The sequence below is a fragment of the Ascidia mentula genome, chromosome 8 (assembly GCF_947561715.1).
Source record: "Ascidia mentula chromosome 8, kaAscMent1.1, whole genome shotgun sequence".
NCBI lineage: Eukaryota > Metazoa > Chordata > Ascidiacea > Phlebobranchia > Ascidiidae > Ascidia > Ascidia mentula.
In genome coordinates, this window is record NC_138573.1 from 18,079,748 (window position 1) to 18,099,106 (window position 19,359).

Here is a 19,359-nt window from a genome sequence, read left to right on the forward strand (position 1 = left end):
GCTATGCTAGTATATCTGATATAATTTTGATTGTGCACGTATAACGTTGCTGTGTGGCAAAATAAACACAAAAACACAAATGCCGTCCCTCCGTATCCCGTAGATCGAATGCACAGGAAGGATCCACTTTGATTAGTCACTGCGATTGTTCTTTACACAAGTGTTGTGATAATTTTATAGGTACCGAAGCTCTGCAGGGCAAAACAAAATACTCTACCCCTTCTGTACCTATATGTATGTAGCTCGATTAACTATTCTCTGACTCTGACCATTGTGTATAGCTTACAAGAAGGAGATCGTTTATTAGTCTATACGTTTCTTCATCTACAGGTATCGCACCAGCATCATGTCAACGGGATTTACACGAAATACAACAAGTGTATCTTTGTGCGAACTATAATAAAAGATAAACTATCCTACTTAATATCTACTTCTAGGGGTACATTTTACAAACCGTGCAGTCTCAAATTAAACACGTGGCGCAATTAGTAAAATCATGAAATTTCGCGTTTATGTTGTCACTAAAGCACAGTAACAAAACGTGGTCTCTTTCTTTATCGTCGTGGATATCGTGGGACGCGTTGGTATTGAATTGTAGGGAACTCGGCTTGTCATACTTCGAAGCATTGTAATGTTTTGTTTAAGCTTGGTCTTTTGAAAGCGCTTTCTACTCTTTTTTATTTCAGCACCGTCTTTCTGACGCCATCGCTAGTTATCTCGCTTGCGTTACGTCTTTCAACTTGCGCTACTTCTTCTAAGTCTCCTTTGCATAATCATAGCAACTTTGTCTTTGCTTTTGCCTTGTCTTCGATAACGCCCTGTATATTTGCGACTCTTTCCACAAATAAACAGATCATGGTTTTCGGTCTCAAAGAGCATGGATTTTGGTCTCAGATATCCTAGCATGTGGTCTCACAAATAGTACTTGCATAGACCATCGGTGTTGATGTCGGGTCTTCGCAAGCCTCTCAAAAACCTCCATTCCAGACCCTTTAGGTTCATTGCAAAAATGTGTTTTAGCAGAAAACTGTTCAACGCGACTTGTGCAAGCTAGAAGGGAATGTCCTTATCACATATGAAATAAATCTACTTGAGAGTTACTTGACATTGCATTTTGATAAGCATACAAATTAACTTACCTTTAACGATGGAAACTAACAGATAACAAACATTCATTATTATTTTCCAGCAAAGGGCACAATATTTCAATTTCTGTTATTGCCCCTTCGAATAAAATTTTTGAGTAAGCTGAGGATTGGGACAGCCCCTTATTTTGGCGGCGGAATTTTGCTCTTTTTGTTTGGATTTTGGAAATTGCCGTTGCTGTTGTTGGCAAAAAAATACGCAGGTTTAAGTAAATTTAGCTGTAATATTTTGAACAATTAGTTTACTACAAACCAAACAGGAGAGTTCTGCTTGCATTGCTTTTGCTGTATATCAGTGGCCACCAACCATGATTCAAACTCGCCTAGTCTGGTTTCACATTGTTTGAAACAGTGTCATTGTTTGTTGAGTGTAAAACAAGTTGATTTCGTTTGTGGAATCTTGTTTAAAAAGAAATTGACAAACTTGAACAATGGACACGTTAGTTGAAAAATGTGAATGTTTTTTGGAAATACTTCAATTAAGCATGTCTCCAAGGGTGGAACAGCTTACAAAAGAACAATTTTCCAGGGCTTTTCAGTGGGCTGAATATTGCCAAAAGGTAAACGTTTGTATTATGCAAACCACAAACAGTTTTAAAACACAGAAAATTGCTTGAAATGAGATAGCATTTAAACTCACATGCCAGCAATTCTTTACAGCAACACACATCCTTTGGTAAATTAAGCCTATGTAATCAAATAATTGGCTTTTCTATATAAAACCAAGTCAATGCACATTATTACCAAATAGTGCTGCAACTAATGCCTTTATGGTATAGTGTATTTTTTTTTGTAATTTCAGTTGCATGACAAAATAAAGGGAAATACCCTTGCCAGTGATCAACTCAATGACAAATTAAAAAGTCTGATGATAAACAAATGCATACACATGGGAGATTTTGAATTTACATTTGAATCCCTTAAAGGAGGACCACTGCTTCTGTATCAGGTATTTGTGGACAATAGGAAAACAATCTTTAATATGTAAGTGTTTATTTGTGTGTTTCTCCAGAACTTTTTATGTAATCCCAGCTTGCCAACTGAATTTTTGCCATTGCTGCTTGCGGAGAGATCAAAAACAGATGCTCATGATGGTAATGTTGAAGATTTTCTAAATGTATGTCTTTAGGTTTAGACATAACTACTGCGACAATTTCACAGTTAATTTATTTTCAGGATGTAGTCAACATCGTGCATCAGAGGGCTTCAGCCTACTTTGTGGAGAGCTTCAATGATGCTGTGACAGGTAAATATTCATTCCCTTTTTCTTTGCATATATATATATGATGTGTATTAATATATTTTGCAGGAATAACCAGTAAACTTGAAGTAATTGGATCAGATTGTGAAAAACTGGGACCAGACATAAAAACTGCAGCCCAACTAATGAGAAAACACATTGAAATGAACATTACCGAAGCCACAGAAAAGTATGTACACCTTTTGTATTATTTATACTTCTGTGTTTGGCTGAAAAGATGCAGGTCTGATTTTCATTGAGCTCTTTTTCAGTGAGTACCAAAGCCCTTTCCATGTACCCCAGATCATTGCATTGTCATATCCATAAATTGTGTCTGACTTTCTGTCAAGTAAAAGTGAATAGTGACTGAGGTTGTAAGATTTGAACCAAATATAATTGATATATTATATATGTACTCACTGGTAGTGGCCACCTTCATACACTTTTCCATTAAGATTAACAGCAGAACAGCTGTTATACCACCAGCCACCGCCGCCATGTCTTGCACACGTACCTTCAAAAAGTTGGTTGTGAAACAAACAAATTAGGTCAGTGATTTTCAACCGTGAAAGATCATCAGGTGTTCTGCAAGAAATTTATTAGCTCAACTAATGTTCCGTGGAACACGGGTCAAAAATCACTTTTTTTATGAAATAATCATCCACTATCACCAGTTTAAATGTTCTTTTGTTGTGTAACAATGAGATTCGTTTTGTAATTATAAGAATGTAATTGTGCGAGCCTGTTGCTGGTTAAGTACAATGCCGCAGTACTTCCAACAATTTGGTGTTCCGCAAGATTATTTTGATAAAAATAGTGTTCCGTAGCTCAAAAAGGTTGAAAAATACTAAATTTGGTGATAGCCTATCTTGCTTTTGCATGATTGTGAATGGGTTAACATTTTTAAAAAAGATAACTAAGAAAAAATAAGCGTTGTTTTTCATTTGTCTGACTTTAACCAGCTTCTGTTGTGTTGATTAGTTGCAAGAAAGGTCAATTTTACCTGCTCTGTACTTGTCATTGTCTCTGTCATAAGTAGAAAAAGGCATTCCCCTGTGTTTGGTGATTGAAATATCATCAACTTTGCCAAAATTATGGCCTGCAAATGCATCGCCTATGTCACCTGACTGAGCACTCTGATAGCCATTCAGTGTAAGGGTGTAATCCGTGTTTTCTGGGCCAACACCAAAATGGGTGTATAAGGCGTACCTGAAAAGAATTGCAAATTGGTGAATTGAGTGTGTTTTAAAATCCACAGCTTATTGGTCTAAAAAAGACCTGTCGTTGGTACTCCAATCTTTTACATCTACTCTCAAATGTTGATGTCGAGTTGTCAGCGAGTGGATATATTCATTTCCAAGCCAGTAATCTCCATCTCCATTGCATGAAACTCGACCAAAACCGAGTTTGTAAGCTTGCCAATCTCGGTTGAATTCCACAGCATTACTCACGTGGCTTTGAATCTGGGTCCACCCTCCACCGTCGGTCTATCCATAGCATGCATATAGACCAGTGTGTAAAATTACACGTGGGTATATGTGGGTACTTTCATTGTGTTTAATGTACTTTATACCTGGAAGCTGGACATCTACTTTGTCTGAGCACTACTGGCAGTTAACTTTTTGAGCATGTATAGTTTGTCTACACTATGGTATACAAGGCACTCACCTCTTGGTCGCAGTACACAAGTCTGAAGGAAGATTCAGTGCCAGCAGTTATGAGATATGCTCCGCTTCTTCTACCACCCAAACCGTAGATTTCTGCGCAATCTATAGAAAACTTTTGCTTTCAGCAATGTTGGTAACTATCCGAACCCACCCTGCAGCCAGTTGTATTGTGGCCACTACGTGTTGAGAAATACTAATAGAGTTACACTTGCAATCCTTAGGCCTCCAACGTTTTAATTCGATCTTACGTACTGAAAAGAAATGCCGACGTGCCATTTAACAAAACACAGGGCATTAGGTTGGGTGGTTATCTGAAGGTTCACGAGCAAAGTGGAAAGGATGCCGGCTCTTTACTGTTGGTTTCAGGAAAACTCAGGTTCCAACGATAAAACATTGAAAAATCCTGTTTGCCAAAGTTAAGGTCATAAAAACAATATAAGGGGTTAACCCACACACAATATGTGTTGATTAGCTCACTTTCGGAGTTTGGTCTTACCTCTGCCGGTAAATTGACCGGGGCAATTATCCGTTGTCGAATCCGGCGAACACCTTTGTCGCAACGAGGCTGTTCTATCTTCAACTCTCTCTACCAACTGACGGTTTTCCTCTTCCAGTCGAAGAACAACATCCAACATTTCGGTGATTCCCCTTTGTTTGTCTAGCAGTTGGTCACGTGACAATGTCAGCTGGTCGATGGTTATTTGTTGTGTTGAAATCCTGTCTGTGAAAGCATGTGTTTTTTTGAGCCTGTACAGCGCAAGTGGCGATAATAACTTTTTGCTTTTCTGTGTAATTCTATGATTAGCCACAGTTTATTACTCTTCGTCGCCAGTGCTGTGGACGATAGAACATTATTTTTTTTCCTTGACAAGTTAAATGCTTATTCTGAAAGCGTGTTGGAAAGCAGCTGAGGAGTGATTCGTACGAGGCAACATAAATGTCCTAAACCGATTGTCCTTCTTACTTGAATTCTCTTTTCTTTTCTGATAAAACTTCTGTCGCTTTTCACTTCGAATGATTTCCAACCTCCTCACTCTCTCACAGAAGTTTGTCGTGTTGTGAGCCGAGTGCAAAAGTTCACGCTTAAAAATTTCCTCGTCTCGTTCAAGATCTGAAGCGACTGCACAGGTTGACGGACAAGACATGACCGGATTTTGACACGAGCTCTGTTGTTTGCGTGGAAATTGTTTAAAGCAAATTAAAAGGCCACGTTTTTTGTTAAAAGCATGTTGGCTATTAACTAATTTTGTAAGTATCTTAGGATTTACTCTGCTCGTAGTTAAAATATGGGCTTCGTATTGGTTCATTTCTTTGCTAGGGATTCTAGGTAAAACCTATATTATTGCAAAATCGTCAAAGACTCCTAATCGTAAGAATATATTTATATTTCTCCTTTAGGGCAACATCATTAGTCTGAAAACAACTAACTTTTTGCGCAATGGTTCCACGACTAATTACAGTTGTCAGTGAGAGATTTATACGTTTATAAATATTTCTTTGCAAAAGATTTACGTTTTACTACAGTAAAACACCATTTAAGTCAAACGTAAGAATCACATCTGCCCATATTTCCTTTTTTAATAGTTACGGCTAAAATTCCCACAAAAACTTACCGCCACATGGCAACTTGCACACATCACTGCCACTGCAACGTGAAAAAAGGTGCAAACTTTCATGCTTTGATCACCTTTTGCGAGAGCTGCAATATCGTTCTGTTGCACCAGTAGCGAATACAACACATCTCAGACAATCCCGCCACTGTGTTATCTTGTGGCGAACGCGATCAAACAATCTGTTTATCATTGCCAAACATACTTGCTTTGCTGTAACCTCAGTGTCGGAGAGGAAGGGAAAAGTCTAAGGATTTTATTCTGCGGTTTCAACATCCTTAGATATGAATTATTTGAGCTGCAGACAGATGGTGGCTGTGTCTACCTTACTAGGTATCATCAGAGAAGCTTGGTGTGCGACTCTTGTAGACCGACGGTCTTGCCGGCCAAACAGGGCGGTATTGCCGGCCAAACAGCCATGCAAAGACTTCCACTTAGTGGACCTTGTATGTTTAACTTTTTAGTAACTATTTACTCCAGACTGTTTTTTTTTTAAGACCAGTTTTAATGTGACGACGCTTGTCAGTTATTTCATGTTAAGAAAAATATATGCTTCAACTGTATTTCAAACACATCTCCGAAAATCAGCAGATTTTATTCTAAAGTCCTTGTTACACAATAAAACTCTTTGTCGTGCAAATTCCATTGTTGGTTTTAGTGTTTTAAAACGTCTGTTCCTGAACACAAAACGTTAAATTTTAAAATCTCAAAGGTCGAATTTTCATGATAGTTTCTTTCAAAATTTCTCCATGCTCGTTCCATGTTTTCCAGTAAATTCCAGGGTTTCCGTTCAAATCTATAACAACCAACACATGTTACGATACCGCATTCACAGTTGAGTTTATTCTCAATTGTTGCATGCTTTCTTAAACGAATAAATGCAACAATGCGTTTTTATGGCAATCGACACGTTGTTATAGGCTAGTTAACTTGCAAGGCCTTACTCGTCAACAGCTGCACGAGACCTAGTATGTCGACACAGTGTGCACAACTGCCTGCAGTTTACTGATCAATATCGGCTCATTTACTTCTACAGGGCCAAATGATTAAATAAACGTGATATGTTGTGTGGAAACTGAACATCACCAAAATTTACCTCTAGTTTCGTGGGTTGTTTGTTGACTTGGATCTCTCCAGATTCCGTTTAAATTCACAGCTCCACAATCTCTGAACCACCAACCTCCATTCCCATCAGCTGTTCAAACAAACATCAAATGGTTTTCTGATTGCTCCAGTTCAGATGGACTACGTCCCAATGATCCAACATTTTGCAATTCCTTGTCACTTACAAATTATTTAACTGTTTAGGTTGCAGATAAGGCCAACAATATGGCAGAAAACCTGTTGAAAAATTTGCTTAAAATTTTGCAATTTGTGCATTATAAACTCGCCAACCAACCCTAAAGTTGAAAATACCTGCACAATTTGTGACGTAGCCGTCATTATCAACGTCACTAGTTGTAAATCTTGCCCCCAGGTGGTCGACCGTTCGCCTTCTATTATTGAACCTCACGGGAAATTCCCTAAACGCATCTCCAACGTCACCGCGTGGATCGGGCCTGTATCCGTCTATCGCCATCAAGCGATAACCTGTTGACTCTCCTTCGATTTGAAAATGCCTTTCATTCAAAAGAAATTTACTTTTTCTTATGATGATAGTTTCGGTGTGTTGAAAATACTGATGGTTTTCGTATAATTTAAACTTACAAGCCGCGCAAATGTTTAACATAAGTGATATTTTACAAAACTTATGTTTGACCCATCGTTGGTAAATAAAATAAGATACAGGTATTCCACGAACATTATTTCAGTTTATACTTCCGTTACTCACCTGTACTTGGCATGCCTCGTCTCATTTTGCCATGACGTCATCGTTACCTTAAGTTGTTGGTTGGCTTGTTGTGTGAGCCTGAATGACGTTCAATTGTCAAAAGTATTTGTGTGCTATGTTGCGGTTAAAGTAAATTCGTTTCGCTGTTAAGACAAAACGTCGTGAAAAAAATTGTCATGTTTTTGCAAGTGGGTTAGTTTTCAAAATTTTTCTATGAATTCGGGACGAATTTATTCGATATTTCCAAGGAAGACACATCCTTTAGTAAGTTAAGAGCTGCTGTTTTTACGCTTTTTCAGCAAAAAGCTCAATAAATCCTTTTAATAACCTGTCGCCTCAATCCTGTACCTGTACAAATTTTCGTTTCCAATCCAGGTTTCCCCCATCTTGTTGCACGAACCTTGATTAAAACCTTCCTTATATTCTCGCCAACTTCGATCAAAGCCTAAACTTCCGTTACTTCTTCTCTGTACAACCGTCCAACCTCCTCCGGAATCGTCCATATCACAATACACCTTGTTTTGAAATAGGTTTATTGCAGTCAAACATTAAAAAATGAAAACGAGAATAAGTTCTGTGAAAATCTCCCCCTTACCGTTGCAGCTACTTGTTAGTGATGTACTTGTTTTAATAACGTACACAACCGAAAAGACCTTTTTTACCCGAAAAGGACGACTGACTGCTGTTGGATTGATGACATATACTCCGCTTTGTCTCGCACCTGCCCTGTAAATCTCTGCACAATCACGACCGGACAGGGTCGGTAGAGTGCATTGTTCCGATTCGTCGGTTGCGGGGGAACAAGGTGTTATGTTTTCCATTAAGTTTCTCTGGGACGTGAAATGAGGAATGTTGGAGTTGTGAAACGAAACTGTATTTTCTTTTTTAAATCGAAGCTGAAATAGGTATTCAAACACTCCCTAAAAGCGATATTCTTTTCAACTTAAAATTCAAACAAATAAACATTTCAGATTTTGGCTGCGATGACGAAACCTATTCCAACTACTAACCTCTATTCTTCTGAGCTTTTGGTTCGCTCTCCTATACCGAACCCTCAACGTTTCAAGTGCAGACTGACTCTGCATGAGGGAGTTAAGGAGCTCGTCGGTTAATCGTTGTGAAAATGACGTGGCATTGGAAAGATTCGCAAGTTTTTCTGAACAAAAACGTGATTTATTTGATAGACACAGATTTGAGAAAAGTGTGTCAAAAAGCAAACAAAATAAAATGTCGATAATAATTCTAATCGAAAAAGAAAACCTGGGCGACATTCTGTGTTATTGCTCATGTTTATTATAACATGCAACGAAACATTGAAAGTCACTTTTGTTGGAATTGCTCGAGAAAAAGTATTTTTGCATTCTGTGTTACTCCATAACGGTCTAAGATAATTCCATGATGTTACGTAGAAATGCGGGACTTAAAGATAGCTTTATATTCTTATAACCCGAACGTTGGTGATGGCAACAAACCCTGTACTTACGGTTTACACGCGCTGTCTGATGACGTATGCTGACGTCAGAAACCTCAATCCTCTCCACCACTCGGTCGTACTCCTGCATCGACGTCGACACGTAATTTCCCAGTTCGCGAATGTCCTTGCGAGCGCCTCCAGTGACCATAAACTTAATGTTGCACAGAAGGCAGCCGTTTGGACAGAGTTCGCCCTACAATAGACACAGACTGATTGCTGCATAAATCGCTCGTTTTTACTGCAGGCATAAGAACGCGTGCCTTTGAAAGTAATGCTTATGGACCGTAATATTACTACAAGGGGTTAACTTAGACCTCTGCAAGTAACTTCAATTGTTCCAACTTTGTGACTGTGACATAAAACAACATCATCTTAAGATCTTAAGATGCACTTGCGTATTTTATTTAAATATTACACATTGTCCAAAACAACTGGACAAAACGATAAAAAGATGAAGGTCAAATATTACATATGTGGCAGAGGCAAAATGATGACGTTGCATTACGACCTCTTGTCCAAACCACGTTTGAAATAAATGAGTATAAAAGGTTTTCACTCACCCATCTTTCGGAATGACATTGTACGCTGGTATTTCCTATGGGAAGTTGTCTTTTTCCTTTAACACTTCCAACCTTGATATAAAAACAAACGGTTGTATGTGATTAGTATCGTTTTTAACGCGTAGACGTGGGAATACACTGACAGTTGTCTTTTCCAATATATAAAATATTATTTGCAAAAACAGAAATATTTTGAGCTCTATTAACATCAACTCACCACAATAATTGTCATGAACACCAACGTCAGCAACAAATTTCGTGAAAGAAACATTTTTGCAAATTCGCTTTGGAGAATATCTTCCCGCTTGTTCTCTCTGCTTACTCCATTCCTACACGGTTTTATGGATATATCCCTTGTTGTCTGTATCTGATTGAGTCAACATTTGCGATCGTGCTTAGTCGCCGAGGTGCGTGAAAAAATCAGTGAGCTTTGTTTAGTTCTTGACCTGATGTTTGCTAATTGTGTAAGTCAACAGAACCCGGTCTAATGGATTTTAAAACTCTTCTCTGCAATGGCTTGCTGGTAAACTGCAACCACGGAAATACCGATTTTATAACCAAACGCTTGTAATCAGATGACGCTATCAGTTTTAAATGCAGACGAAATTTCACCACCATAAAACCCATAACCTGTGAATCTGATTGTCATTACAGACACATACTCGATTTGGCCATGTAGGCAGGGTCACCGTCCTGCTTATCACATTTAATACAATGTTTGCACTAAAATTATAATAAAGCATTTAAAATTTTAATGAGACAAAGAGTTTTGTTTGTACATCAGGTTGTCGCACAGGTTTCATTTGTTGTATTCGTACTCTGATGTTGTGATTTAGCTGCTGCTAAGTAATTGCTGTAGTGAAGTGTGCAATTTGGAACTTTGCTTTGTTGCAACATCGGTTGCTTATGCTTGCAGACAGAACACATGGGTGAAACAATACACTCTATACCCAGCGGGTTAAAAGTCCAAGTACTAAAACACATTGGGGAGCAACAGATAGTAGTAATTATTAAAGAAACCCTTTAACTTGAGTAAAAAAAAACCTTTACAGGTGACAATGGTTTCAAAACATTTTTTTTTTCTTTTTGTGAAAAACTGCACATTGTGCATATAAACGTCGAGGACTTCCACTCAGAAACACAAGGACACAACAAGGATGTTTCCCGATACGAATCAAACTTTAAGTTCTGCTGTAATCGAATGGTCTGATCTTCATTTCTGTAGCTTTGAGAGAGTACTGGGTTCCCATCCAAGCATTCCATATTATCCCATCTCCGTCATACCCGTTCGCACTTCTGTCTGTGTTGTAATGACCGCCTGTCATAAAAACACCTTTCCGTCAACACCAACTTGTGTGTAAATATATTAAGTTGTTAGGTTTTTTTAGCATCATTCAAGTTACGATAAAAAAAATCATGCTGCGAGTAGTGTGTATGCGAAACCTGGCTTGGCACAAAGCTGATTTTACCAACTTCCCAAGCAAAGGCCATAGGATTTTTGCGTGCCATCACGTTTTTGTACATGAGCTGGAGACCACAGGCTCTTAAGAATTAACCCACAAAGGAGGCCACAAGGCATGACAGTTTAAGAACCACTCGTGTAGGAGAATATTGGTTATGGTGACGTGTAGTTTTTACCACCATAGTGGGGTGCCAACATTTCTCATACCGCGATAATAAATTCCGTTCAAGTTTGCTCCGTGGCACTCGTTGTACCACCATCCTCCACTTCCTCCCGGAGCACCGTTCTCTTCTCTTTCTTCTGAAGCGCCATCCTCATCTCTTCCCCTTCTTCTGTTCGCGCAGTTGCCGCTCTCGTATCTGTCATTGTCGCTATCTCTCGTTGTAAAATCCATGTTGTTCAGCGTCCTCTTCTCTGCGTATGGACTAAACATGGCGGATTGGTTGAAATTTTTCGAGAGGCAATATAGCCAAACTGGCGAGACTAGACTTGGTGGTGGAAACCTGCTGCACATTTTTACAAACGTTGCATGTAAATCTAGGTGCTTCTTTTGTGCGAGGTCTGTGACTACGCAAAGTTTCGACCTATGAAGTCCAAACAGTGCAGTTGGTGAGTCTGACCTTAACTAGATCAACTAACAAAGACACAGCAGCAAAAAGACACGTTTTGTTTCCAACGTTGCAAAGGTCGGCATTGTTCCTTAAACACAACGTTATATGTTGACACTAAATAGCTCAACTTGATTTTACTCACTATGTGCGACCGGATATGGAGTCGGATGCGTTGCTGATATTGACGTCGTAAACCGATATTTGCATCATGTACAGACTCGTCTCGGGATTCACTCTGAAGTAGAGATATTGCGCAATTCTCCTCTCCCGCTCCCAATTGGTGAGGACGAACCGGATGGTTTGGTAGAATCCGCTTGTTAAATGCATCATTTTTTCGTTACCCAACCAAAATTCACCGTTACAATATTCCTCCGTTAACCCGAAACCTGTCGCAAAACAGTTTTTCTCGTGAGCTGTCTAATAACCTTGTATGTTGTACCTGTGGATTGTGGAATATCATGTTATCAAAGGAACAACCCTATCTCGATGTTACTAAACATGTTTTTTTTCGCTGTAATAATTCCTATGTCCACAGACATTTCGATTACATAACACTGCTTCGACAAAAAAAATCACTAGTGAGATTGATTGAATGTCTGTTTTTTGAATAAGACTGTGGTTCGAATTGCTGAATGTTTCGTTGCTATTTTCTGAATATGATGCATTTTTCTTCGGGTCACTCTGTTTATACCGCACGTATATCCTAAACTTGTTTCAGCATAAATAACTTTCCCTGTATTGTATAACGCTCACCCAAATTCAGCCAACGACCGTTCACCGGTTTGCAGTCGATTTTCCAACAAAGTCATAGCAAGTTTTTTCAGTCACGTTCTATGATTTACCTTCTTTATATTCCGTCCAGTTCCTGTCGAAATTGAGTTGACCGTTTATTCTCCTCTGTATCACCACCCAACCCCCGCCACTCGTGTCCATGTCACAATAAACTTTAAATGGGTTTGGAACCGAGCCTGGTTGGATCAAGTAAATTCCACTCTCTGGTGATAAGAAAAAAATTTAGGAAGAAATGTTCACCAAAATCTGTTGCGTAGCCGTTGTCAACAATTGTAGAAGTGCGTGTTATGTGGAGCAAAAAATGAGTAACTCCCCTTTGACCCTAGTTTTGAATTCAAGTACATTTTTACCACCTATAACTTTACCGGTGTATCCCGCTTTGTAGAGGGTCGCACAATCCTTCATAATATCCGCACCGCGAAGACCGCAAGGTTCAGTATGACGTATCTGTGACGCAGTGCGTGTAAGTACGTCACCGTCACAATTTACACAATTTTCTTCGTCTGTTGCGGCCCTTTCTGAAAAAAAAACTATTATTATGTTAGTGTGGCAAACTTTTTATTTAAATCTTTTACCGATTTGTTGATCCGGGCATCGGTTCCTGCACTCACGACGAACGTCTGTTGCTGTAGCTTCGAGCTCTGTTTCCGAAATACTATTTTGTTAATTATCCATTTTCTTCGCAAAAAGGTGAAACAGAGCTGGGAAATTATCCGCTTTTTCGGTATTTACTTTACTTTTTGTGGTACACCGTCTAAAAAGTTACGGTAACATTTTTACTTCAACCAAACTTGCTTTTGAAAATGCTTTGGTATTTTAAAGGTAATGTCTGTTTCCGAAGCAAAATTGGCAACTTATTCAGAAAACGCAAAGCATTGTCATAACCGCACGATAATTTGATGCAAAAAAAACGACTAAGGCGGTTTATTTTATTGTCGATGACTCGCCTCTGACAAGAGCTTCTTGTGAGTCGATATTCATCGTTAATTCCGCGATTTCTGCATTCTGATGATCCAAACGGTTAGACAGCTGGTAAAAGAGCCCTTCCATTCGTTCGTTTTTCTGCTTCAATCTTTCAATTCTTCCTGAAAGATAAAAAATCATACCTCTAGTGTAAAAACGCAGTAATATTTCATGCAATCGCATGGTTGACAGGATCGTCCCACTGCGAAGATCCTTACTTGGTGATCACAGCCATCGTATTTACCTGGACTACGAAGCCTGTAAACCTAATAACCTGGTTTAAGAAGCAAACATTGTGCTTGCTGTCCTGATGGACAGATTTAGAAATTCCAGTTTTAAATCAGCATTGGCCGTGTGAACAGTTTACTGATTAAGGTAAAGGTGCCAACTAACTTAATTAGCTCACTGTAGAAATTGCAAGAGTTTACCGCTGTAAATGTCCTAAACCTTCCCACCAACTTAAAAACTTACCGATTTGACTTCGATATTTTAACGTTGCGCTCCTCCTGTGTTCCGTGGAGTTTCTGCTCGTCTCATACAGTTTATGTTGACAAGATTGAATTCTTTTCTCTCCGCGGTCGATTTCGGCAACAATTCTTTCTTCGAACTCAAGAATTTGTTGGTTGACGACACACCCTGATGGGCAGTACTGCTCCTGTATTTAATACCAAATATTTTATTTACAATCGTTGAAAGACGGGAAATTCGCTTTGCAATGATACTAAAGTCAGAAAGCTAACACCTGTGAAATTGTCTGTTATGGCGATGGCAATTTGCACAGTGAAAAAATATTCTCAAAATCCAAAAACGTTGCGTCGTTTTATCATTGTTTGCTGCACTTTCTCCACAATGCTTGACACAAAATATAAACCTTACTGGAAAGTTGCAAGGATTGCCTCTATTGCTACTAGCGCCCTCCAGCGAGAGTCCAAAAACCAAAATCATCACAGACAATTTTGTTCCCTCCTTCATTTCCTACGGCAGTTTTCCTAACAACCAGATCTTCTAACAGAAAAAATGTTTTGCTGCTTTCATTTCTCTGCTTGTGAAACAGTACTTATGTTCAAGCAGTAACACGCTGTCAGCTAGGAAATAATAGATTAAAAACTTACCTCTGTGACAGCGTTATTATTTATCCAAGAGTGACAAAAAAATGTTCATTAGTCATGAAAAAATCCTGTTCTTATTTCTTGAATGTTGCAAATGACGAGCGAAACTCAATACGAATCCTGTAACTTGCTCAACTCGCGAATAAATGCGCCATTAATCTGCCAATCATGACATACCAAGACGCTACAATCAAATATTCGTGCGCGTCTGCATTCCACCGTGTGAGCACAGTGGCAACCGCAGCGTTGAACCGGTACACACAGTGGGTAAACCACTTGGCTACAGTGTCGTGTTACGGTTTACCCATCTCAAATAGAACCGGGCTTATCCTGGAGCAAATATGTCTTAACAATACCCAAGTCTGTGAGCCGAGGTTTAATTATTCACCGCGGGTGAGACCGCGTTTCAGGGGCCTTAAGACAATGCATGGATTATATTCAGCCCAGACGCTCTAGTCAGACATGATTTCCGTCCCTATGTCACTTTTGGCGGCAATTTTTAAGATGTGGAATTAGTGTTGTGTCAGCAGAAGTTCTGTTTGGATTGCCAATGTGTAAATCGCCTGCTTGTCGTTCTACGTATCCCCTCATAACTGGTTTGGCCTTAATTGTATTTTCAGAACAATAATATGTTGTTCGCTTATTAGTATAAAAACATAAATATATGAACAATTTTCAATGTTCTTGTTTCAAAACAATGCACACTTCATTGTGGATTTTAAACCGCTTTAAACATGAATATGTTTTTCTTTGGCGTAATAATGGTGCTGCGAACTTCCAATATCTACTCTAATGGATGTTTTGTGTTTCAAGGTCGTCCGAGTTTATGATTTCCACGTTCGAGGCTACATCTTCAAACTCACAGTGCGTGACAGTTATTCTCCAATCATTTATTGCCACGTCATCAGAACTTCCACTGCCCGTCCGCGAATCAAGCGAATACTACACTTGCGCCGTTTCGTGGCTACGAAGAAGGGAAAACCTCCACCGGGAGATGGCGCAGTTGCCGCGACCATTAGTTCAGGAATTGGTTCGAAATTATTTGGAAGTTTACCGAATGTATTTGGAATCGCTTGTGAAAAGCGCTTCGTCTTCTGTATTTGAAACGGTAGGATAATGTTGTTTGTAAACTGTGTATGCCTTGGCCAAGATAGCCGGTTGTATCGATCTTATCAGGCACTCAAGCCATCTACATCAAATGAACACAAGAAGCTCACTTGCGACCACGTGCGGCAACGTATGATGGATTTACTCAACCACTCGTCGGAAAAAGTTCGTGAGGTTGCCAGGGCAACCGTGAATAGCGCCGCGGGAAGTTTTCTTAAAGAAATTCTCGAACACACCAACAATTAAAAGTAAGCAACATCTTTTGCTACTGTGCTGTGTTGCAGTGGCAATTATTATTTATTTCCATAGGTCTAAGTTGGAATTCTGATTATGAAACTGGTTTTCTTGCACGTTTGCGCTGTTACTAACGACATTCCATTGTCGTGGATCGTGTGCTCATTTTCTTCGTATCTCTACGAACGTTTGAGCGGTGAATTTTCACCAGAACAATGTATTAGCTCTCATGAGATTTGTGTTGTTATTTTTGTTAACTTTTTGCCTGATTGTTCAACCTCCACCTTTTGTTCGGACAGATTGTCCACAGACATAAGTGAACGTACTCAGTAAAGTTGCATTCAGTTGTATATTTACAGTCAAGAATAGAATGAGATCGTGACGTGACAGAATTCAGCTTTAGGTTGGAATGGAAAGAGTTGAACTGAAATTCCCACACGTGACGGTTTCATACAGACACTGTGTCACGAACAATATTTACATATATTACAGAAAAGTGTAGAGGATTGGACAAAAACGTTTTCACTTGTATTTAAATCATCCATTACTAGATTGAAAACATGCGGGCGGACAACAAGGAAATATGAAGATATTCACAAATTGAAATTATACATTTCCAAGTTCCTGTAGATTAATATGTTAATTTTCGATGTTACGTTTCTAGAGTCTGTATTGCCTGGTCGTGGTCAGTTGCACCATCGGTTGCATGGACGAGGTTACAGTCCGACTCTTCACCAGGGTGCAACCTGAGTGAAAAGGAGATTTTGGTTTCAACAATTTATCCTTTTTAACGAAATTAACTTGACCTCACCTCATATAAGCGTAACCTTCTTCTCTCCCTTCAAGATCGGGGATATCACTCCCTCGATTTTGATCTCTTGCTAAAATTATCGTTGAGTTTGACAATCCGGCCCTCTTTCTTTTTACACGGTAAACCACGAACAGCAAAACTGCGATGACCATTATCAGTGAAACTGAAGTGCCCACAGCTACAGCTTTGTGGTCAATGCGAGAAGTTGCTTTTGTTGTTTGGAAACGATTGTTCGGATTCAAATTCCTAGCACGAAACTGATTTCCAAAACCTTTGCCATTAGTTGGTTCTATTGTTGCTTGCACTCGTGTCTTTTCAGTTGAAATCTTGCTGGAAATGTTAAACGATTCTTGGCACACAAAGTCATGCTTGACCAGACACGATTGTTTTCTACGTTTGTTTTTGAGCACAGCAAAACATTCCTTCCGTCCCGAGTCCACTTGAATCCCGCTCACCCAAAACTCCACTGGTCCAAAACACTCCGTCAATTTAATTCTTGTCGATTCGAAGTAAGCCGACGCAAGTTCATCGAAGCCGTTGTTATTGCAGAACTCCTTCGCTTCGTTGTACGTCTTTCCCAGCTTGTAAATGACGTACTTTTTATCACCATACTTGCAATCCTTTCCCATTTTCAGAACAGTGTTTGTTTCAACCCGAGTGGTTTCTAAATTTAGAATATTTTGTTCGATTGTGTTTTCCTTAAACCGTTTTTCAGGAATCGGTTCGTCAAGACTCACGACTTCCTTGTATGTTCGTGCATTTACTCAACCTTGGAACGTTTTGCATCGAAGTTTCGCTTTTGGCCAAATCTCTTGGGTCGTGCGGTGACTCCCGCGTAAACAGGTTTTATCCAATCTTGTTTGATTTTTTCAACCTCAATGAAAACCATTCAACTTTGTATTTAATTTATTTTTCATCTCTCTGCTACTTTCATTCAAGCTTAGTGATTCATTGCTTTGAATTTGTACGACGTCATTATTTACACCCTTGTCATTACTTAATTCGTACTTGCTGGAACCGGATGTCGTGCTATGACCAAACACCAAAGTAAATCCCCATCTATCACTTTCACTCTGTGCTTTATGGCAAAAGTTCATGTAACTGTTGTTTAAAACTGCTTTTTGTGGTTGACAAAACCATGTGTCATATGGCATCTATTTCTAAAACGAAAGTTTCATGCATCGCATCATGACTTTAAAACCAACCTATTAACTCCGTGTCTGCCGTTGGTTCAAATCAGTTTATTTATCCCAATAAATTTTGATAAGAATCAACAAAAATTATGGATAAATATCATGATTGCGAAACGTTTGTTTAACAACATAGTACGGTCGTAATAATATTGAAAAACACACCAGTGGGACCTATTATTATTTAAACTCCAAATGTGCACAACAACCTACACTTTTACTGGTGATAACAGTCGTTGAACCATCATCACATAATTCGATTCGTTTGTTTGAAGTAATAATTCTTGCTGAAACCTCAAACATATTTAACTGTGTTCCAAAGTTTATCAGCAAGTCGTTGTTTACTTTTGCATCTTCATAAGCGAAATTCTAGTTGGGCTTTCGTTTATGCCAATTTATCAACGTACAAATTGGTAAAGAAACTTTCGATGCTTTTGCAAATGTCAGTATGGTAATTAAAGTAATACAGTGTGACGTATAAACTGTAAAAAGTCATTTAAAGATAAAGTAAATATTTACAGCAAGATAAAGATAAACCAGTTGCACTGTTTAAAGTTGCACCAGCCAACTGTTACACAACCCCTTGCACAGTAATTTTACATTAATTTCAATTTGTTTATGATAACATGACGTTATTTGTTTTTCTGAACTGTCGCATAAACATCCGTAATGACGTTAGCCTCGTTTTTGTTAATCGAAGCGTAAACATCAACTCCCATTGTTAAGGGTGGTTCCGATTGTGACAAGTTGGGTAAATCCACTGTATCGTTGCTCGAACAAGGAAGTGAGACGTCATTGGAGTAGTCGTGATCGGGAAGAGGAATGACTGTCGTGCTGTTTGCCTCGTAGTAGATGGGGTCGATTGATAGATGTTGATTGTTCGCTTCGTCAATGGCTTGAATACTGCACAATAAAATAAAGATATTTTTAAACTTTAATGTTAAAATGTCTGAAAGATGAATGCACTCACAATTTTATCTGTAAAAACAATTATCTGTATGGTTATGTGAAGTTGTTTGTTAAACGATATGTAGAATTTTGTTTGCAACATTTGGTGTAGACAAAATGGTATAAAAACATTTTTTTCGAAAAGATTGGGGTAAAAACGAGTACTTATGCAAGTTGTTATGTTATGTCGGAATAACATAAAATATCCTTACACTTACTTATAATATCCATGATCTTCCACTACTCGTGGTACCGTGGAAACTGGTGGTTTGTCAGTTGAACGTTTCTTAATTCTCCAACCACGTTTTCGACGCAGAAACAGTAGAAGTAATAGTAATGTTAACAGAAGAAGAAAACCAACAACTCCACCAACTACTGCACCGACGTTAGTTTCCGTTTCTTGTGATTTCACAATCAAGGTCGATGTTTGGTCAGAATTTGACGTAATGGTTGTCGTTGGAAGGAAGGTCGAACTGGTTTGTTGAGATTTCACAATCCCTGATGTAAATACTGATTGATCTGTTGACGGTGTTGGGGTGTGTTGTCTTTCCGTAGTATTCACACGTTTTGTGATAGTTTTTATTGTTGATGTTTGTGAAATTATC

The 19,359-nt window shown here is 38.9% G+C and overlaps 3 protein-coding genes across 3 annotated transcripts; 1 reads left to right on the forward strand and 2 right to left on the reverse strand.

Annotated features, from left to right (window-relative positions):
* The first annotated feature begins 2,070 nt into the window (after positions 1-2,070).
* On the forward strand, positions 2,071-16,040 carry LOC145911425 (uncharacterized). The gene is made up of 7 exons (XM_082998751.1): positions 2,071-2,094; positions 2,158-2,239; positions 2,322-2,391; positions 2,455-2,575; positions 15,278-15,572; positions 15,641-15,819; positions 15,881-16,040. The coding sequence occupies exons 2-6, from the start codon at positions 2,228-2,230 to the stop codon at positions 15,815-15,817; spliced, it is 675 nt and encodes a 224-aa protein (XP_082854877.1). The 5' UTR covers positions 2,071-2,094; positions 2,158-2,227; the 3' UTR covers positions 15,818-15,819; positions 15,881-16,040.
* Positions 2,598-9,798, reverse strand: LOC145910651 (uncharacterized). The gene is made up of 16 exons (XM_082997839.1): positions 9,745-9,798; positions 9,528-9,599; positions 8,977-9,160; positions 8,504-8,649; positions 8,156-8,323; positions 7,842-8,008; positions 7,494-7,571; positions 7,079-7,281; positions 6,759-6,857; positions 5,017-5,172; positions 4,549-4,773; positions 4,054-4,154; positions 3,664-3,872; positions 3,400-3,594; positions 2,806-2,907; positions 2,598-2,727 (listed from the first exon to the last, which is right to left on the reverse strand). The coding sequence occupies exons 1-16, from the start codon at positions 9,796-9,798 to the stop codon at positions 2,598-2,600; spliced, it is 2,289 nt and encodes a 762-aa protein (XP_082853965.1).
* On the reverse strand, positions 10,709-14,327 carry LOC145910653 (fibrinogen-like protein 1). Its single transcript, XM_082997842.1, has 8 exons — positions 14,232-14,327; positions 13,836-14,010; positions 13,340-13,477; positions 12,758-12,910; positions 12,443-12,595; positions 11,743-11,986; positions 11,197-11,414; positions 10,709-10,845 (listed from the first exon to the last, which is right to left on the reverse strand). Exons 1-8 carry the CDS (start codon positions 14,325-14,327, stop codon positions 10,709-10,711), a joined length of 1,314 nt encoding a protein of 437 aa, XP_082853968.1.
* Positions 16,041-19,359: the final 3,319 nt, after the last annotated feature.